The sequence below is a fragment of the Alosa pseudoharengus genome, unplaced genomic scaffold, assembly GCF_046254945.1.
Source record: "Alosa pseudoharengus isolate Yale_2024_CS ecotype anadromous, Long Island Sound unplaced genomic scaffold, YU_APseudo_1.1 YU_APseudo_1.1_scf_4, whole genome shotgun sequence".
NCBI classification, from domain to species: domain Eukaryota; kingdom Metazoa; phylum Chordata; class Actinopteri; order Clupeiformes; family Clupeidae; genus Alosa; species Alosa pseudoharengus.
In genome coordinates this window covers 37,529,061-37,551,926 of record NW_027468774.1, presented here as the reverse complement: position 1 = coordinate 37,551,926, position 22,866 = coordinate 37,529,061, and the positions used below count along the sequence as shown (strand labels likewise).

The 22,866-nt window shown below is 41.9% G+C and overlaps 1 protein-coding gene across 1 annotated transcript in view; it reads right to left on the bottom strand.

The window, feature by feature from the left end:
• Positions 1 to 12,479, bottom strand: part of grin2aa (glutamate receptor, ionotropic, N-methyl D-aspartate 2A, a) — a 159,913-nt gene extending 147,434 nt beyond the window's left edge. The window contains exon 1 of the mRNA XM_076266168.1: positions 12,075 to 12,479. Within this exon, the coding sequence (XP_076122283.1) occupies positions 12,075 to 12,479 (405 nt within the window). The remainder of the gene's footprint in view (positions 1 to 12,074) is intronic.
• Between the last annotated feature and the right edge of the window lie 10,387 nt (positions 12,480 to 22,866).

Sequence of the window (22,866 nt, the reverse complement as noted above, 5' to 3'; positions counted from 1 at the left end):
CCACCCCCCCAGTGTATCTCATGCATGCTAAGATCAAAGCTATGCCCCATCTGCAACTTGCACGAGGCTAGAACGAGCCAGCGAATGCAAATGTTTCCGCGGAAGGTCCCTTCATTTGCAGATGCCCCCCCCATGTGAAAAGCAGCTTTTTTTAAAGGCGAGTTGAAACTCGTGCCCTTTGGGTAACACAGATGTTGGTCGAAATGAGTTGTGAGCGCAGCAGTAATGATGTATCATTGCAGCAGCGATTCAGGCCTGACCCTCACGAAATCAAAATAAGGTCATGTGCCTCAGAGTTTTTGCGCATTGGTCCCCTTCGCTTAGGGGAGAAAAACAGGGATTGCTGCTACGAGCAGTTAAATTCAAATAGTCTAGTTTCACAACAACAGATACAGAGTGAATTCCATAGCCTCCTGTATATTATCACCTTCCTTATTACCTTCTGAATGTCTGTCAGCAGGATTACGCTCAAACTACCCAGTTGATTTTCATGGAACTTAGTTGAGGGGTGGAAGAACCCATTAAAAATGTAAACCGGAACCCAACCAAGGGATTTATTTAGAACATATTGGCCTGAGGTATGATGCCTACACTCTCTACTAACATCATAATGACATAGTGAAGATTGGTTGTACACCATAGCTGGGTGAATTTGTTGTTGTCCACAAGAAATGTCTTTTGGTAATATATTTAAAATACAGCAAAATCTTTGATGCTTTGCATATGTTTATTAAAAAAATAACATTCATGAAGCAGTTAGAATTACATTATAATTATTTGGGATTCGCTACCGATTATAGCCCATATGAAATGGAGAAAAAGAAAAGTACAGTTTTTTTATATTACTAAAAATTATAGATCAAAGTAAACGTCATGTATTTTGATCATGTGTCGCAACAGTGACTGATTTCTCACCCAGGGTTGACATGACAGCCCAGCCATTGCATAACTCTTACATCCTCCTCTCAATAAAAGCTAACACCACCCTAGAGGTTGATGAGTCAATGCAAAAATTGTACATTTGGATATGTCAAGCTTTTGAACCATAAAAAAGAGCTCAAGGACCAGTGTCTGTCTCTTTCTCTCTCTCTCTCTCTCTCTCTCTCTCTCTCTCTCTCTCTCTCTCTCTCTCTCTCTCTCTCTCTCTCTCTGTCTCTCCCTTCCTCCCTACAGTAATGAAAGTATTCCTTTCTCTCACCATTGTTTACTTAAGTCAAACACAGGCCAGTCCCTGATGCCACCTGTGAGCATAATTGGATTTGCAGCCGTGTGTAAATCCATTGGTTGAGCCTGGACATTTGCCAGTGTGGTGGTGCAGCAAGCGGCCCCGGCTGCTGCCTTGGGAGAATCCCTCTGGTTGACTGGGATACTCGTCACCTTTTTCAAGGTGGATAATCAACCGCCAGCATGTAGACTGAGTCTCCAAATGCCCTTTACTGCTGTTGCCAGGCCTACCCAGAAAGGTTACCAATGTTTCTTTTTTCAGCCAAGGTCTTGCAACTCAGACTTAATGGCAAAGAAGGTTTTAAAGTGGAAATAATACTGTCTTTGTCAGCCATGTCCAAACTTGAATCACATCAAATTATTTTAGGGTATATAATGAATGTGAAATCTGGATATTATGAAATTACTGTAGGACTAAATTGAACACATGCCTCAAGTTTTTTCTCAAAGTGCCATAGTGAATCATCCTCACCAGTGGTTGCCTTCATAGTGCTGATGCAACCAATGTGAGTCTCATTCAACAACTCAAGAATGGAAGCATGCTCCTAGGAGAAAGATACACTTTGCAAAAGATCAAGATTAGCTTTTCAACAGACCCCAGTTCTACCTCTGTGGCGCAGTAAAGGTTGCAGTGAATTCAACGCAGCTATTGTGACAAGTCAGGTGTTATACAGAATGGTATACAGAATTCAGCTACTCACTGAGAATCTCACCAACACTCAAGCTGGGTCAAGTCTGGAATGTTCCTCCAATCACAAAATGCTTCCAATCAGTGGCGTCATGCCCATTGAAATTAAGGGGGCACGTGCCCCCTCGGATTTTTCCTCCCTGATATTTTTTTTTTTATCATAACTTTATTCCTATTATGCTCCATAATAAGCCAGAGCCTGTAACGACTCAAATGTATTCTTCTGGATGTGTAATAAATCGTAGTCTACCAAAATAGTTGAAGACCGATCAGCAGCCATTTTCCTAATAGCCAACTCACACACGCACATTGAGCTTGCAATGTTTTGCATGTATTGAACTGTTGCAGTTAACTTTAGGCTACAGTTTGAACAGTTGAACTGTTACCGTTACAGTTTTTGGTTACAATCAATGGTGTTGAAGTGGTAAGTAGGCTAAGCAATAAAAAATAGTAGAATTATTTGTGGTTGACCTGGACATTTTGACTTGGTGCTAAAAAGTTAGAACTATGGATTTGATGTTGGCTGCGAATTCCGAAGCTATGTTAACATTAGCCTACGTTGTGTCAGTGTAACGTAGGCTACTCTTACAAATATTACAAATATTTGGCTTACAGACATCTGCTCTGTTTTGTCTTGTACGTGACAAAGTCTCCTGGTTCAATTGTTTCCAGTTTCATAGAAACGAGGGTGTTAATTTTGCAGTAACTACAAAATCCAACCAAGTATAGGCCAAGGCATCACGTTGACGTTTCTCCACTTGTTCTTTTCACGTATCTGGTAGCTAATCCATGTAGTGAAAAGGGATAGGCTACCCGTTCAAAAGGAGGCCTACAGTTGTTTTATATAAATAGGATCGCTATAACCGTGATGTAGAGGGCAAGAAAATAATAGCAGTCTCTCATGTATCAGGTCAAAATTGCTCATGATTTACAGGTAGTAACTTACAAATGAGGTACCTATTGCTTGCCATAATGGTAATGAGAAATATATTAGGCCTAGTAAAATATTCAAATATTTAGTGTTAACCTTAGGCTACTCAGCACTGAAACCTGTCAAACTTCTTTCAAAGCCCTTCATCACATGAATTAAGATTAAAATCTTTTAATTTCTGAGCACCACAAACTCAGACCTCAGTCCCCCCCCCCCCCGAAAAAAAATCTTGATTGTGCCCCCCAAGAATTTTGGCTTGCATGACGCCCCTGCTTCCAATATAGAACTTTCCCTTTTTTTCCGTGAGCCAGATATTGTATTGGCTGCTTGGTGGCGCGAGCATTCAGTACACGGAAGCGCTGCCATAACGGGGCAAAAATAAACGATGCTGCTGCTGTCCAAAGTCCCCTGAGACGGGCGACCTAACTGCAACTCTCCCGAGTCTCTCTCTCAGGCTGCTACACCCTCATTCATCTTCTTCCACCTTTAAAACAATTTAAAAAAAGACACAAGTCTGTGTCCAGGAGTTTAAAAAAAGACAAGATCATGTGAGGAAGTAGAACAAAAACTAGTTTAGTCTCTGCTGGGTATGTTTCCACCACCAAAAGATAGAGGAGCCTAACCCTAGGAAAAATGCAAGCACCACAGTAAGGTATTAGGAAGGCTAAGGCTAAGGGGGTCCGGTTCGCGGAGCATGTGCGGCAACAATTAGCTTCCACTATAATCAATGGAACTGGCTACACCAGACATGAGAGGACTGCACACATTCGAAAAAATGAGTCCAGTCTATATGAAAAAGACTTTTACACTCTGCGAATGGACCGCTTCGGTAGCGTTCCTGATGAAAACTCAGCCTTGTCCTCATCACACCGTTGTCAGTAAGGACACTGTGAAGGAAAAATACATGCTAATTGCATAATCATTACCATTTCCCCTTTAATGTGGTCTAAAGAGTCACCTTGAATGCCACTGAGACCTCTTCTTCATTATACGGTGCTGTGAGAGAGGAGCTTAAAAAGCAGCACGAATGGCCCCTCAGCACACTACTGGCCAGCGATATGACACCCAGTCTATTTTAACTTAGGTTCAATACTGTATTCTTATCATTAATAACCACTGCATTATCAAGTTAATTAAAACTTGAGTTGAAATTGCGGTTCCATTTTGTTCTCTCTCACAGTCTCTTTCTCTATCTCTGTGTGTGTGTGTGTGTGTGTCTGTGTGTGTGTGTGTGTGTGTGTGTGTGTGTGTGTGTGCATGGCGTGTCTTCGTGAGGTCTCGAAGCAATTCAATCTTGTCTCCACAGTGCTGGGACACTAATGCACACAATCTTTCTTCTCAGTGCAAATTACAAACGCATGGCAGACATCCCCTTAGTGTCTGCTCAAGTTCAGCATGACAGCTCTTTTGCGTAAGCACTTTATAAGCTCACCCTAACATTACAACCCCCCCCCCCACACACACACACAAGCTTCTACCTGTGTTAATCTAAAATGCATCTACAGCCCAACTTGGGGGGAAGAGAGATTTATATAAAAAATAAAAAAATAAAAAAAGATTATTTTTGGAGATTGTCACAATGGAGCTGTTCGCTGCTTCCTCACTTTGAGCACACCCAGGTCACATGTCAATAAAAAATGAACAATGTCCTGCCAGTGAGACGTTGTTGCCTCCCTCACTCTGGAGAGGCCCTCCATTTCTTTTTATCAAATCCCATTCTGCTTCGGTGAACAATTAACATTGTTTTATTGTCCATGGGGTCCTCATTCATAATAGAAGTGGCTTCCTAATGAACGCAAGGAGCACAAAGGGAAGAGATATTTAATTCATGTCAGCCACTTCCATTTTTTGTCTTTGAGTACACTTCACTGATTTTGACATGGAATTGTACCAATATGGTGAGTGCGTATTGTAATGTAATTGCATTCCCTGCATCAGCCACTTGCAGAGCGTTGCCTCCCCGTGCGCTGTTTTTACAGGGAAGGACGCACACACTGTGGTAACACAAGGGTTTGTTCTCTCTGTGCTCTTATACAGTTCAGAGAGTTATTGGTATGCAGGAGAGAGAGAGAGAGAGAGAGAGAGAGCTCTCACCCCCCGCCGCCTAAAAGCAAGAGGCGAAACATGCAACTTCTCAAACCCTGTCGTGTGACACAACTTTCCCCTCACAAAAGTTGCCACACTCGCGGTCCAACAAGCATCTGACAGGCAAGCGGCTCCACGGTTTCACAGCAACCGCAAATGCAACATGAGTGGCAAAGAGGGTGTTTAGATCGATGCTATTTGCCTCCTGTTTCCTCTGGGATAGGGGAAAGCTGCAGTAGTTTGATTTGTGAACAGGCTTTAAAGAAAATCAGTGAGGAGGATATTAAATGTAACTCGAGTTTAAAAAAAAAAAAAAACATCCCATCCCCTCTCTCATCCAATACAGCACAGATGCAGGGACCTGTTTCCAGTTAGTGAGCCGTACTTGAAGTTCATTTCACAATTTCAAAATGAAAAAAAAAGTCTACTCCACACTTGGAGCACAGCTTATATAACTTTCCACATGGGCTGCTTCCTACTAAATTGCGATTAGCTGTTGCTTAGCAAGTGGCCCAAAAATGATGCCTGCAGAATGGATGCATTCATATACAGTTAGTGCATGGGGGCCAAAACAAAAACAGAGCGGGGGAAACAAAAAAAAACAAAAACAGAAAAAAGAGCATTCAATCTATCTCTGAGCATTAAATTAAATGTGGGGGAAATTTTGAGTCATTCAAACCAACAAAGCTAACAAATGAGATGAGCCTCGCACAGCAAACTGTCAGTTCCAATCCCATGATGCCCTGCCCTGGCAGTGGCTCTGGGGGTCTGTGCTGGCAGCGCTTTGCGCAGTATTTCAGGGGAGGGGGAGCCTCCCTCCACAATGCTTATTGTGATGCCTCTCCACTGGCTGTTACTCTGCGTACAGCAGCCCCTGTGGCCGTGGAGGGAGTGCGGCTAAGCTCCCACCTAAACTGCAGCACCCAGTGGTAGACGGGCTCTGACAGCTTTTTACTGCAGACTCCAGCCCATAGATCACAGAGAGAGAGAGAGAGAGAGAGAGAGAGAGAGGGAGAGAGGGAGAAACTGAGGCTACCACAACCCAGCTTAAAATATACAGTGGAGCCACTGCAGCATGTTGTGGATTTTGTGCCGGGTTTCATTGTCCGCCCGCTTGCACAAGGCAGAGACTGCACACGGCACCTTGTATCATTTAGCCATTCAAATTGGCCCGTGCTTTTCTCCCCCCACCCAGGGCTGTTCACGCACAAAGGAAGGAGAAATATTGCCACGCGCAGACATAATAAGCACCACGCTGTGTTTGTGAAATGATCATATGCCAGCTAAATAAAAGCCAACTTCATACTCTCTGTTCAATCTGAAACCACATCTTAATCACACTTCCGTAAGGCAATTAGCAATTATGCTAATAATGCTAGTCTTGTGTGTCTAGTTTGTATTTGCACTCTGTCTGTCTTGTGAGAGAGAAATAATGTGGTGAGCAGTGAGAGGTAATGACAAGGCTATCATTACTATGAATAAATATAAAGCAGCAGTTTATGGGACAAACATAAACAGATAAAAGTAAAAAATAAAAACCCAGACAGTGCTCCAGACATTTGATACTAACAAAAGGATACCCTGCTCTTCAATCAATTAACAGCCGTGAAATTAAATAACATCTCGCACAACAAATGAAGCAACTGTGCCACTTTCTTCAAATCATCACCACCCAATACAGACTACACCATTATGGCTTTGGAAATGCCTAATTAAAAAAACTCCTCCAAACAACTCCATAAGATGCAAGAGGAAACTGACAATAACACAGAAGAGGTAGAAAGACAGAGAGATAGACAGACAGATTCAGCAAGAGGCAATATAATGGCGGGTGTGTGAGAGTGTTTGTGTGTGTGTGTGTGTTGTGGTGGCATGGCCAGAGATGGGTAAAAAAAAAGAACATAGCAAAAAGAGCAGAAAAAGGTAGAAGGGACACCCTATGAAAGCCAGCATTATCATAATAGAGTAAACAATGTAATGTGCCATGAGGTTGGTGCTGCAGGCATGCAATGGGATATCTGACAGCCTGGCACGCACCCACTCATGCCTGCAACACACTGGCACTCAGAATGGCCCAGGGCACCGCTGCCAGTCCCCACAATACAGCGCCACCTCCGGATCACTGTGGGCAAACACGCTGAATCGTACAGGAAGCCCACTACAACATCTGTCGTCGCAGATCTAATCTAATGCACAACATCTAGTGCACTGTCAGTGGTAACAGACAACAGCTTCATTTCTGACTGTTCCAATGTGCGTGTGGCCTGCAGGCCTTCGTTTCTGTAAGTATATTTGTACAGTATCTGTATCTGTGTGTGCACTTTTACTGTATGAGCGCACTTCTTATCCTCATTGTCTTCTGGATGGGGCTTTAGTAGGGGAGGGGGGTGGGGGGGTTAGGGGATTAATTGCCATGGAAGCTCTGCTGTGGCTCTGCTATGAGTGGACACTACACAATGGCCATGCATGCGCCACGCTTCTGTCTTTTGGATTGGCTCTTCATTGTTTTCCAGCGGATACAACTCCTGAGGGGTGGCGATGTGATGCTGCACACTCGTACACACCGGCATTTTGGAGTAGGGCTGGGCGATCGATATATTTTAAAATGCGATATGGAATTAGACCATATCGTATATATCGATATAGTTCAAATTTGCGCCGTGATCCTTGCTCCACGCAAGCCGCTGACCGGAGCTCTCTGCACTGCTCCCCTCTCTGCACTGCTGTGAAACTGCTTGCTACTTTTCTCATATAAATATATTTATTTCAGAAAAAGATTGGCCTATTTTATTTTATAGGCTATTTTTATTTAAGATATTTTTTTTATTTAAATGTGCACCTTACGGAGCTTTGATTTTAAAAAAGGCACTCCAGTTTTATGTTTACATTTTCAATAACATATTTGACTGAACATTTCATTTTACAGCTCTAACTTTGCGGAAAAAATATCGAGATATATATTGTGTATCGATATTCAACCTAAATATATCGGGATATGACTTTTGGTCCATATCGCCCAGTCCTATTTTGGAGCAGCCGCCAGCCCAGCACATCCTCTCACAAATGAGCCCAAGGCTTTGCATTCACATCTCAGATAACTGAGACAATGCCCTCTATGTATCAGGTTTGCACTAGAACAGTTCAATCACGAGACAACTGCAAAATGAAACCAGAAAAAAGAGATGGAAAACTCTGGCTTCAGAGTGTAAAGGTTCTACAATATATTGGACCTGTACACTTAACACAGGCTATTTCACAAATTAGCATGTCTATCTGGCTGAAGAGTCCATTAGAATCATCGGATTCACTACATCAATTGAGTGCATATTCTTGAGGTAGATTCACTAAATCCATTTAGTGAATGGCTGAAACAAATATGTTGTAGTGACTTCTAATGTCTGGAGCCAGTGTTTTCCACGTCTGCCACAAGATCAAATATGAAACGCCTGCAAAACACCTGCAGTCTACAGCACCATGCTAACTCTGAGGGAACCACTGTCTGAGGCAAACATCAGCTTGCAGGTTTATCGAGCCTTAAACGGATATCACACCAGGGTTAATTAAATCCCTTGCTAGATGCTTGCCTTATTCTAAAAATATAGGCAAACACTGTGCTTTTAGTGATGGCTAGTCGGCTGTCTCGCAGCATGTCCTTGTTTGTCTATCGCTTTAAGACAAATCCCCCTCTACCTTCCCACCCCCCCTAACAGCGGCAAACGCGCTTGCAGAGGACGCGAGTATGCAGCGTGTGTGTGTGTGTGTGCACAAGGCCAATGCAATGCATACCGTAAATTGGCTTAGAGAATTTCCCGTGCTTGTTGTTAAGGGGAGGATTGATCCCTCATAAGGTTATTTTAGAGCCTGCTGTAGCAAACGGGAGGTAAAGAAGGTCAGCATATTACACGTGCCACATGATGCATATTATAGATCATCTCCTGTTTTCCTTTTTTTACATTCTGAGTAAGGGTGGCCCAGTTTTGCATCTTAGTACTAGGCATCCTAGTACTAATATCGCACCATAGCAAAACAAGTGTGTATGTGTGTGAGGTGAAGGGGGGTGGTATTCAGGATGATGCTCTTTTGGTCTTCAAACAATGACCTTTAAGCCTGCGGAATGAACTTTATGGAGCTGTTATGCGATCTCGAGAAAACAAGGGAGACAATTATATTTGTGAGCCACGTGTCCAAGCCCTGGAGGCAGGGGAGAAGGAGAAGAGCTGGCCCACTGGTTTTGGACACTGGAGAGACCTTTTATTCCCTTTGCTCAGAGACGCACCCCGCATCCCCCTTCTCCTCCCCTTCTCTCAGTCAAAGCCAAAGAGATGGAGCTCTGCGTTGTTTAATTCATCAGTGGCAGTAAACATGAGAAAACACTGGAGCAGCAGCAAAGCAAAACACGAAACAGCCCAGGTCATTAAGCATATTTAAACAACAACGCACGCATTACAAATGCCTTTTTATGCTCTTTTACGTTCTTGAACCGCATTTCAGAGGCAGCTGTGGTCCCATGGGTCCCAATCTGCAGCCTTTGAATTGATTCCACTTGAAAGCCAGGAAGCCATTTCTCATCCAAAAGAGCACTTTATCATGGTGGTGTTCATAAGTAGAGTCCCCATGGCACAATGAACATGACCATCTTGAGTGGAGTGCAAGTTCAAGATGGAAGACGCGATGGTCTTCGCTCTGCATTGTCTCTCGCTTCACTTCAGGATGGGGTGGGCAGCTGTTGAGTGATGCAATGTGTGTTCTAATCTTTTTCACTTAATCATTCCAAAACAGTATTTCCGCCTACCTGCCTCCATCGTTAATATGCTTTAGGATCTGGACGTGTGTTTCAGTGGTTTTTTTTTATTGAATTTCAATACAATTTTTTTTCAAACAAAGTTTTCCTTTTCCAGACCTTTGCCTCTAGCAATCACTGTCGCAATATCCTACTTAGACGTCCAATGCTATTTATTTTTGTAGAGATATTTCCTTCATCCAATAAGATGTTTTGGTTTCCAGATAACTGTATTATCCATAGGTTCCACACAAACCATAGCTACATGAGCCAATGATAGTGCTTGTTTATCTTTATGTTGTACAACAACAAGAACAAGAAAGTGATAGCTCCTGATCATCATCGGCAGGACAAGCTGTAAACTCATCTCCCAACGACAAGTGAAAGACTGACCTCCAATGTGCCGATAAGACTGTCATTCTTCTGTGGTAACTGCTGTTGTGCGTGCTTGTGCATCAACATTACCACAGCGGCAAGGTGGGCACATTGGAAATAAAACAATAGACATCGTGACACGTGTCAGTGAGTCAGTGACTTAATGAGGCCCACTCTTTCTATACGGAGACCAAATGAACTGCTACCTGTCTTAACAGTCGGCCATTAATTACCACCAACCCATTTTCTTTTCTTTTTTTTGGCCGATTCGATCACAAACTGTCAGAAGAGAACATAAATGGAGAGACAGGCCTGAAATCAATTTCACGTTATCTTCCTTAACATGCACTGGGGGTAGGGGATACCATCTCCATTCCAACACAATCAGCAAAGAGGAGGCGGATGATTATCAGTCTATGGCATTTGAGTTAGTGGAACTGTTGTTGTTTGTAATCCACGCAAAGCACTAAAAATACAGCAGCCCCAAAAAGGCCAGCTCATTTACGGAAACGCTGCGACAGAGAATGAAAACATGCTCATTGTGTTGGCACGCATTGGCATCTTTGTGTCGCATGCAATAAATAAAGCATCTATTATGTTGCCCGGAATATGGTGGTGATTGTTTTTTGAGACCGGGCACATGGCCATAAATAAAATAGCTAACTAAAGAGCTGACCCTGGGACTCAAAACTGAATGGACGGGAGGGTAATTTTTTTTTTTTTAGCAAAATGAACCACAGAAAATTGCCTGTAGCGGGTGTGGGCTTGAATTTAAACAAAAACAGGAGATATTGCTGGCTAACTTCAGCCAAGAAAGACTCTCTTGGCATTCAAGGCGTCTTAACTTTATCTGAGTTTACACGCTATAGGCATGATTGCGTGTCTGCTATAGTGTCAGTCTCCCCAGAGAGTGAAGGAAACATTGCAGCTCCAGGCCTTGTAAATGAGGGGTTTGAAGGAAGTAACCATGTGAAACACAGATGATGAAAATCTATACAACTCTGTGATGCACATCTAACAGGGGTGGCTCACAAATAGAAGGGAATGGAGGTGCAGAGCTATTTCCTGGTAATGAGGAGAGGGCAAAAGTCAACAGAGTGGGAAATTATTTGTCCCCCACACACTCCACCCCCCACACCCTCTACACCCCACACCCATCCCCAAGATCCTATTTGGGTTTACCAATGCGTTTTTTTTTTTTTTTTTTTTACTTTCATGGAGACTGACGTAATACACACGTTTGGTTTTGCCACTGTCTACACAGTGAGCACCTTCACCACCAAAAACAGTCACGGCTGTGGCTTCAAGACAGCAGGGGATACATGCTGCTTCTGTGACAGCCCGTAAAATTGAAACAGATCTACAAGATAAGGTAAGCTCCAGGCACAGTTTAGACAGAGGAGAAATAAATCAGATGTCTTCAGGAAGATTTATTGCAAATCTTCCAATTTTTTTCATCATCTCAAAATCAGTGGAATGGCCCTGCCAGCTCAAAATATGAAGCTAAATTGAGAGTCAAGTTTGAACTCCTGTGATAATTGATTTTCTGGAAATGGAACAACTCAATAATCCCCTGTGGATAGTACAAAGCAATATTATGCAAAGATGTATTATCTTAGTGTTATTTTGCTGTGGGGAGGATTGCAAATAGACAGCAGGTCTTTGTTATTTGGCCAACCAAGCAAAGAACTGTATTAGATGTTCCAAGTGAAACATTGAAATTTCCTCATAATAATTGCCACTTTGGCTGGCGCGTCTTCATCTCATTTCACTATTGGACAATAGTTCATGGGAGTCGAGGAAGGGGATGACTGCTCACCCAGAAGGCTTGTGTTGTGATGTGCATTGTGTGAACTCAGCAAAAAGACAAGAATTTACCTTCTTTTCAAGTTATTGATCATCTTACATTCCCTTCTCATCATGGGGGACATATGTGTGTGTGTGTGTGGGGGGGGGGGGGTTAATTGATGTGCAGTCTACTTGGGGCTTACCTTGTCCGCCATGATCATGGACGATCCTCCATGGATCCCCAGAATGGGTATCAACGTCTGGGAGGAAATAAAATCCAAAATCTGGGCAATGGCTTCCTGGTCAGTGCCGTCCCCAAACACTACCCCGTGGATCTTGGTGCCCGACATGAGGTCGCACATGTGGGTGATGATGCTCTTTGGGTCCGTCTCGTTGACCAGCAGGGTAACCACGTTGACGTCGATGGGGTCATCCTTGCTCCACAGGGCCCGGATATCCCTGTCGGAGATGTAGCGCGTTTTTCCCAGGATCACTGCAATGTTCAGTATGGGTACCTTCTCCGCCTCATGAGACAGGCTGATCAGGGCGAGGAGGGCTGGAAGGGTCAGAAGTGCCAACTTGGAGAACCCCATAGTGGACCGCTTCATCCCCTGTGGAATGCAGCACGTACGCACACACATAGACGCACACACACACACACACACACACACACACACACACACACACACAGATTAGTCAAAGTATCAATGTACAATGTTCACAACATTTAACTCAAGCAGATAACTACCATAATCAACCAAATATGCCTTTATCCTGATCAATATTTAAAAGTATGTTGCCTGTGCAGGTCGTAACAATTAATAGTGCTTGAAATGTACACAGTAACAAGTGAAAATCTTCACTTCAGTGACATCAAAAATACCATTCTGATACAGACATGAGAATCTGACCCATTCTACACATGTTCCAGTGGAAAAAACCCAGACAGCTTATTTAAGGCATTTTAATACTTTTTTTCACTATTTGGCATAGGGATTGTATTTGGCCTGTAGGGTATGTGGCCTTCTTTCAGCAAATGGTTGGTGTTTCTACACGCGTGTATCTCATGGAGGAACTTGGGCAATGAACGACTGGTAATGAACAAAATGATGAAGATCCTACATGACATTACGTCTGAGCAGCAACCAGAGCAGAAGAGAAGAGTGTTGACATCATCTCTTTCTGAGCCCTCGACTGGAGAGTGGGAATGGACCAGAGAGGGGAACTGTGTGTTACAGGCAAGCCGGGGCGGGCAGCCTAGATGTTTATAGGGGCAAGCAAGTGGAATGTACTGTAAATCAAGGCATGAATAATTACAAAAGCACAGCATATGGCACAGAGGCAGTTGGGGCCTCATGTCAAGGGATTCCAGGATCCTTTTTACATACCTTCTGTGTTTTTTTTCTGATGGATTATTTCAGTTAGTGAGTGCTGTGCTCTGATTTGGATAAACATTTGTTTAGGCCTATACGTTGTAATTGTAGGCCTAGCCCATTATATAGAATATGCTATAGACTGGGTTAATTCCGTGGCTAAATCATAATATGACGACAACAAAAAGGTTGCTTCTCATCTCTGAACGACCATTGCCATGTAAGAGTGTAGCCTACCTTTATATCTTCATTTGCCAAACAGTATAAGCTGGCCTACTTTTAAACGTGGTAAACGCCAAACACCTGAGTTTAAACCCCCATTGTCGGCTGTAAACTGGCATGGATTTTGTGTGACAATAAATCATAATTCAGCTGCGCCAACTATTGAACGCTTCGCCCCCCTCCACCTCTCTCTCTCTCTCTCTCTTTCTTTCTCTCTCTCTCTCTCACACACACACACACACACAGCCCCATGTGACGTGTGTGGTTTCATGCGCGCCTAGGTGCGTGTGTGATGCTACGAGGTAAATGCATCCTATGTGCTAGTTATGGTATTTTACACACAAAAAAAACAGGTTTCGGAAAGCTTTTGGAGCAGATATACGCAGACGAGCTATTTTTAAAACGATCAGATGTTGAATATGCGCTACTACAACGTGACCGCATTCAGAGCATGGAAGAAAACCTTTGGACGTATATTCGTTGTGATTCCTCATTAACTTCTCTCAAACGATCATTATACAAGTGCGACCCCTAACGGTCTCGTCTTCGCGTTGTCACCCCCTACTGAAATATTGCGCCCAGTTAGGCTACCTTTCAGGGCATTTCTTCAATGTCACAAAACGTGCTTCAATATTTTGTGTTTCACATAGTTAGATATACGCGTTATTTTACAAACATATGATTTGTTATTTTGGCAATGAAATTAGTATACAGGATCTAAAAACAACATTATTGGGTTTTGCGAGATCTTCGCTGCACAGCTGTCGGGATATTAAAGTACCAAAGTTGATCAACAAATGGAGAGAAAATGGTTAATGGCAAATGGTTAATGCTTTATAAATACACAAAGCAGTACATATAGGCTACATTTTCTGTGGTTAGTCCTCGTAATATGAATCGCACGGTGCGCTGAGAACAGAAACCCATGTTTCTACCACTGTAGTTCGTCGGTCCTCACATAGGATAATACTGCACCCAGAAACCCCGGCAGCATGCAGGGCAGAGTGACTGAACCAAGCTCTGAGATTTGGTGTTCACATGATCATGACACGGGTTTTCTCTAAGGTAAAATGTGCTGTTTAATGTTAAATAAGAAACGCAATGCTAAACCGCCGCATTGTGTATGAGTATGCGTAAAAGGACGAGAACCTATTTGGGGAGTCAAATGAATAGTTATGTGGAATAGATAGGTTACCATTTCAGACAGTGCAAAAATAATGTCCATAATGCAGACAGCACCAGACCTAGGAATGTGTGTTCAGTTCAGACGATTTCAATTTAAAGTAGCCTACATGAGACTAAAACATAAATCGTGGTGCGTCGTGCTGGAACAGTATCCACGTTTTATGTTTTGATGTATTTTCCATCATCCCGTACTTTGGAGAGTGCGTAAAAAGGGACCTTGCCGCGGAAAAAGACGTGTTAAATAAATAGATATACTTACAACATCCCCCTTCCACAAAGATGCAGAACTGATGTTTGAGATGACATTGTAACAGTCCTCCTCTCGCCAGCCTTTTTGGAAATATGGGTAAAAAAAATCCCACCGATGGATGCCCTAACTTCAACCCCAGCCACAAAATCACATTAATCCAACCGTTTTCATTTTCTTGGCGTTATCCACGAGAATTCCTTGAACATGCATCGTGATTCCCAAAACAAACAGGAGATTTGCAGACCACGATGCCAATGAAATCCACGAGAAATGCGAATATGTTGTTCTGCAGCAAGAGTGCAGGACAGAGCCAAACAGCCCTTGTTCCACTCTGCGTTCCTCGTAGCTTCTTCGGAACTGAGGGGTTCCGTCAGTAACACATCCTTAAGGTGAAAATGAGAATTACACCCTATTTCAGAGCAAGGCACCTCTTGAGAACATCATAATTCGAGCATTTCAGTGCGATAAAAATTTCATTCCAACCTGGTAAAACTTTTGATATGGTGAATGTTTTTAGACAGTGGTCGTCAACATTATCTAAATGCCACGATAAATGTCACTTCTTCAAACTTGTCAAATTTTAAACGTCGAAAAAATGGAACCATGTATTAGAGGTATAAAAGAACAATGAGACAACAATTAACATGAAATTACCTAGTTATCAGATGTGCTTTGTTGCAGTGTAATTCCTCGGCATTGTCTGTCAGTAATCTGAACCATTTCGGGTTGGGATTGCCTTTCGGTGACGTAGAATCATTTGAAATTCCACATGCCACCACCAAACCTTACTGCAGAATCCACTGTTCAATGCAGTTCACTTTTGATCTGCACCCTGGAAAGACGTCAGTTCGACAAGCTCTTGCTTATCCATATTTGACCATACTTGTCTGCGCATCAATGCTCATTTTTCGAAACGAGATTTTGTCCTGTCTTATGTATCTGAAGTAGCCTAATCGTGTCGTTTACTTTAAAAGAAATGCTACATGAGTTATATTCAAACTATTAGCGTAAGGAATTATTGATCAACAATTAAAGTAGGCTATGCTTGTGTTTCTTGATAGGTACACAAATGCCTGCAAACAGTCTTTGTCCGTTCAAAGACAGTTTATCTGGACTCGAGATACCTCTGCGATGATACATCACGACGTCGCTGTTCTTTCAGCACCACTTTGTGCGCCAGACGCGCAAACTAGAAGAGACCAAAGACAGTTCAATTAAACAAGCTGTGAATAGAAAGAATAGCTTTGCTTAAAAGGGATTTGATGCAGGTTAGCAGTGCACCGAGAGAGTTATCAGAATAAAGATTAGGCGTTGTTTTCTGGCAGAAAGGCTGATGATCTACAGACAAAAAGATACTTTTGATAGGAAACCTTAGAAAATAGGCAACAATATATCGTTCAGACTTTTTGCGTGAGGGTCCACTCATTAACACATCTGGATGTATGATGTTTTCCCTTCCTGTCTGTATTGGCGTAGTTCAGAACGGGACAAATTTGGCAAGAATCCAGAATGACCCGAGGGCTGATTAGAGTTATGAAAGCCTGGCTAACCAATTGCAAAATTCTGGCTATGGAATAGGGTATCTGTAATTGTTATATGAAAGATAGCTGAGATAATGCAGTATATCAGAAACAGCATATAGTGCTTAGAGCCAGCAGCACGCTGTTCTACCAGTTCTACCACCATTATTAATATATATTTTTTATTTATTCATATATTTATGTGTTAATGCCATTTATGTGAAATGGGCCGGTAAAGAATGGGCTCAACCTAAACTGAACTGGACTATCTGTGATGCCAAAAATAGAGGACTTTCATTAACAGTTAGCATACCTGTAAACGTATTACCTCTCAGACACATGAGCTACACTGCATGCTGGCATCCTGTGCAGATAACATAACACAATAGCTGATCACTGTTTTGAGCCTTTTAGCCTACATGCTCACACACATACCAACTTCTCTTGAACCCACTCATGTCATTCCTTATCATACACCCAGTCACCTACTATCATTTCACACAAATTGTTTTTTAATAGTTGCACATCACTCATCACAGTTTACATTTTTAATAATATTTCATCTTTGTGTTGCAGTGGGAAACCATTTTCCCCACACAGATAGCCTCAGCTTGCCCCCAAGTGACAAGCTCAAAGCCAGTGGTTCCTGTCCTCTCCAGTCCATCACCTTATGTCAACAAACCAGGAAGATCAGGTGTGTGTGCGCCTTCCGCTCTGCACACACATGCCGACAGCTTCATTTGTGTGTGTGTGTGTGTGTGTGTGTGTGTGTGTGTGTGTGTGTGTGTGTGGGTGTGTGTGTGTGTGTGAGTTCATGTGTACACATGCGTGTGTGTAGGTCAATAGGTGTGTTTACACACACTCAGACACAGGCATAGCTCTGAATGGCATAGCACCTTCATATACTGTATCTCTGAGCTTTTAATATCTTATCGACCACAAAGGAAATTTAGATCTTCTAATGCTAATCTTTTAATTGTACCCAAAGTGATCCAAAAACAAAGTGGAGAAGCTGCTTTTAACCATTATGACCCAAAGCTAGGAACACCCTGCATCTGTATTCTGCGAGTTCAGTGAATATCTTTAAAAAGACCTGAAAACTACCTGTATGAGTGAACCTGTAGTTATCTCATCTTATCTAGACTACTTTTTCAGATTATTCTACATTTGACTGCTGCCATTACAGCTGCAGACAGCCAGAAGCATGGGCTCCCCCTATTAAGTTGGGTTCTGCTCAAGGTTTCTTCCTGGAATATGGGAGTTTTTCCTTGCCACTGTTTCCATATGGCGTGCTTTTAGTGGGTTAAGGGTTAAGGCTGCTAGTCTTCCTGTCGTTGTGTTCCTTAAACATCTATAAAGTCATATAATCACAACACATAAGAACATGCTAACTGCTTAGAGTCCACATCAACGGGGCCTAAGCATTTGTTAGCAAAGTATAGTATATATACTTCTAAGAATTTCTGATACTGATTGGATCATAAATGGCCACAGCAATGAAGGGGAATGACTGATTCTTTTCTATAATTGTGTTACATGTTCTTTTCTATATTTCTGATATGTTGTCCATTGGATGATAAATGGCCACAGCAACGAAGAGGAATGACTGATTCTTCTTTATTATTGTGTTACATGTTCCAAATGTAAAGCACTTTGAACTGCATGCTGTGTATGAAAGGTGCTATACTAATGAAGCTTATTATTATTATATTATTATATTATATACACTAATGCCTGTGCACTTACACAAACACAAATGCACACAGACATACACACACTCACACATACACACCCAAACATGTGCATGTGCACAAACATACACATACATACACACACACACACACGCACAAACATCTATACACACGTATATACATGTATACACGCAAACCCACACATCCCTACTCTCCTACTCTCTCTCTCTCTGCCTCACTCTCTCTCAGTTTCTGGCCCTTAACCCACATTGCATAAATACATTGGGTAGATCAAGCTAAACAACTCAAGCAATCATTCCAGCCCAAACCAAGGATCTCGGTTCGCCCAAGGGGATTTGTATTCCCTGCCAACATGTATGCGCTGAGGAAGAGAGCAGGCTTTAATGTCAGGAGGGAACACTAGCTGTGGTGTCACATCTCTGAGAACTAATGAGAAGTGAGGGGCCTCTCCCATGCCCAAGAAACTAAACATTCTGCACCAGGCCGGGTGAGTGGAGATGAGGTAACAGGACTTAACAAGATTCCCTATTTTCTCACAGATCCACACGGAATGATGATCCTTCCCCCCACATCTATCTATCTCTCTATCTATCTATCTGTATCTGTCTGTCTATCTATCTATTGTGTGTGTGTGTGTGTGTGTGTGTGTGTGTGTATGTATGCACATTTGTGTTTGTGTATTTGTGTTGTGTGCCAAATCAGCAGAATATGGTAGCATAATCATACAACAATAACGGCACAACAATACTTTACTGAAAAATGTCACCAGCCTCTGTGTAATGTAATGTAGACACATGTTGTTATTAAAGTTGTTCTTTCCCTTGAAGTGTTGAAGCTGATGATGCTTAAAGTTGTATGAGTAATCATTAGTGATAAGCTGATACTAACATACACTCATTATGGCTAGTGAGAAATGCTTGGCCATTACTGTTACAAGGTGACCCTGTTGTTAAGTGTAGCCACTCTTGCTATGTGTGTTATAATATCAGTAATCTAGCAGATTGTCCATTTTCTGACCAAAAAAGTGGTGTTGTGCCCACTGAAGCTAATCTAGGTGATCACGTGCACACACAGACGTTTAATATCTGGACCTTTTCATGTTTTAAATAATCCTTCCAAAGTCTTTGCATATGCACAATTTGGATAGGTGCATCGATCTTATTTTTGAGGAAGTACCTCATGTCCCTTACTAATGTGGCCACCAAAAATTCTGGCTTGCACAATGCCCCTGGATCTGACATCCCTTTGTTAGCATGTCCACTTTCCAGATGGTTAATAATTAACCTGCTCTCCAGCGTCTCTTTATTTGGTTGACACTGGAGAAATTATTAACTGTTCACATCACAACATAATTTTGTTGTGCATGTGTTGTCTTCAAATTTAACATACAGACTCTTCCATAAACACTATGGTATTGGTATATTATTTGACTGCCTGAACTCTGGCTATCGCTGAATAAAGATTCTACATTATTTGACTGCCATCTCATATGAAGTGGTCTCAGTATGTCCTCTCAGAAAAGTAGATGTGAATGTGACACCATAATTATGACCGTTTCACCAGTTTATGTAATACTGTTGCGTTGAGGGAGTTCCAAGAACCAGAATGCACTTCACTTTGGACAATGACGTGAAAGGGGTACCCTCTGCGTTGAAAAGTGACGCCAAGGGGTCCTGACCAAGCCTCCATATGTGACAAGTTGGGAATGACACTGTGTTGGTGACCCAGGAACATAGGACACTTACTCAGAAGTTGTCACACTGCTGCAACTACACAAATTATATGCATAGCTTCTTACAAGACATTACATAAATATAGCATAGTAGCTATATTTCAATTTGCCTAGGAAGAGGACAGAGATTATGTTTATCATGAACCTCTGGCTATATGGTCAGAATAAAAAACATTGTTCCTAAATAACCCTTTTATTTCTTAAGAAAATATGCCTTAATTTACCCAAAATGGCCTTATTGAGTATGTCTGTATGGGGATGAAGCACTTCAGGGTTAAGAGGGCAATACTGCCCTCAGTGACAGAGCAGGTCAGATTTGAGTCAGGTGTAGAGCAAGTTTGAGGTTCACCACTGTGGACAATGTGGCAGATGTGGCCCCAGGTGCCAGAGTCATTGTTCTTTTAAATAATGCCCTTTGTTCCTAGGATCAAAAGGTTCCTGTATATAGGTTAACCTGCTACACAGCTTTTCCCAGACAGCCTGGGTGCATTAGTGAGATCCGGGTGGACATCCTAGAGGAAACCTTTCCTTGCCATTTAACCTCAGAGATGGACAAAGTTTAGTATAGGTCGTTGGGCTAGCCCTCATGTCCACAGTTATTAGGCCACTGACATCCGTCACTTCCAACAGATGCTTCATGTAGGCCATGACAAGTAGCCATGGAGCTGGGCCGTGTTCTTCAGCTATGGGACTCAGCCCCATTTGGCCTGTCAGAAAACTCAGGCAATCCTATTGTCATCATATATTCATGAGAACTTCATTCTTACCCCAAGTTTGTGTCCTCCAAGTTAAGAAAAATACTAGTCAGGTCAAGTGAAGGAGAATTCCTCCTACAGCCTTTGTTGGAATCATTCCTCATTACAAACATTATTTTAAAAGTAATGGCTGTAGCATCTTGTAGCCTAATATCCACTTAGTCAGTGCAGTAGCTCCAGACTTAAAGTAAAGACTGTGAGATAAGTGTAATTCCTAATGGAAGCAGCAAATATGAGGGGTTAGTGTCATAATCGTCTGCGTTGTAAGTTAGAGAGTATTTTTTTTAGAGGAGTTCTTTTCTCTAGCAGTAATGTTCAGTCGCCTAAGTGCTTCAAAGATAGCCTCAAAGATGATTAGTGAGGAAGAAAAGATTCACTACAACTGTTCGCCTTGGCCTACCACAGGGTGGCGCTTTATCTCCCAAGGATCCACAAAGGTCTTGATAGCAGGCAATTACAGGTCTTGATAGCAAGCAAGGTGTTGTATTTGACGTATCTATGATGTAATCCTTGGTATATTATCACTACCACTATATATATATATATATATATATATATATATATGTATTATTATTATTTTACGTAAGCCAAGCCGGGACATGAGTTTGGTTTGATGTGCTCACACGAAACTTTCATGTGCTCACTCAAAACTTGCATTTACACTCACACATTTTACATTATTTGCATTCAAGGCTTCTTGAATCGGTGGCAATGACGTCAATGGTAATGCGTCTCTATTCATTCCAATTCCATGCCGTGTTAAATGTGCTATATTGTGTGACTGACTGTGACTGTGACATCTAGACAACTAGATGTACCGCAGAGTGGTACAAAATATGACCGCCGCCCAGTCCAGCACATGTTTTCCACAAAAATAAGTCACGCTGAAAGGCATATATGATTCTAACTGTCTCACTGAATTGCATTATGCACACTCAATTCTCACTGGAATCTGCTAGACAACAAGTACCAAAACATGATTAGTTCATAGATTTCACATGTAATATACATTTTATACAACCCCACCCCCATCTTGCCTGTTCATAATTCTGATAAATTCTTGAATTGTGTGCATGTGTGCGTGTACATGTTTATGTTTATGTGTGTGTGGGTGGGTGTGTGTGCGTGCATGTGTGTGTTTGCCTGTTTATGTGCCTGTGTGTGTGCATGTACATGCATGCGTATATATGTCTACTGTGTGAGTATGTGTCATACGTAGGATTACTGTGAATGTATGTGTGTGCGTGTGTATCTGTTTATGCACATGTGTGCATATGGAATGGGTTTACATGACCCCTGGAGGCAAACATACGCAAAAAATTGGTCATCCTAGGCCCTACGGTTCTCAAGATATTCACAGAAAACTGTGTCTGCCCTACCCTCCTTTCCGGGGGTCCAGTCCAGCGGGGGGGCTACAGATCAAAACGAAAAGCGATGGTTCCATGCTATCCATGTGGGGTTACATGCCCACCAAGTTTCGTGTACCCCGGTCTTTCTGTGTCCCGGGAATCCTTGTTGGTGTATGGTCACTAAATGTACACATAAATTATTTTATTGTAAGGCCCCCCATGAATGAAAGTCAACGAAACTTGGCATGCATTCGGAGGGTGTCATAATGATCCTACACTTTCAATTTTGTGCAGTTTTGACCATGTCAGCCAGAGATATTGTGATGAAAACACCTAATGTTTTGCTTTTTAATTTTTAACTAGGTGGCGCTATACATGAAATAAGTGGTAATGGGATAGGTTGACATGCCCCCTTAAGACCAACATACAAAAAAAAAGGTGGACCTCCTAGGCCCTACGGTTCTCGAGATATTCACAGAAAACTGTCTTCGGCCACCTACAGGCCAGTTGGTGTATAGTAACATAAATTAATGGTAACACTCCATAATAAGGTGCCATAATAAATAGCAAACTAGTAATTACCTAACCCTTTGTTAATATTTGTTAATTGTTACTAACATATCTATTTGGCACAAGTTAATAGTTTTTTCATCATCAATTAAATATTTGTTGTTTGCAAATAAAAATGTATGTTAATGTTTTAGCAAATCTATTAACTAATATTGTATTAATATGTGTTAATAGTAACTAAATCATTTAAATGTTAAATGTTTATTTACAAACTATATGTTAATAGAAACGTTAATGACTTATTATTATTTAACTAATTGATATTAAACTGTGCTTCTGCCTATCCCAATATGAACCACTCCCCATAGGACCCTTACAATAGATAGA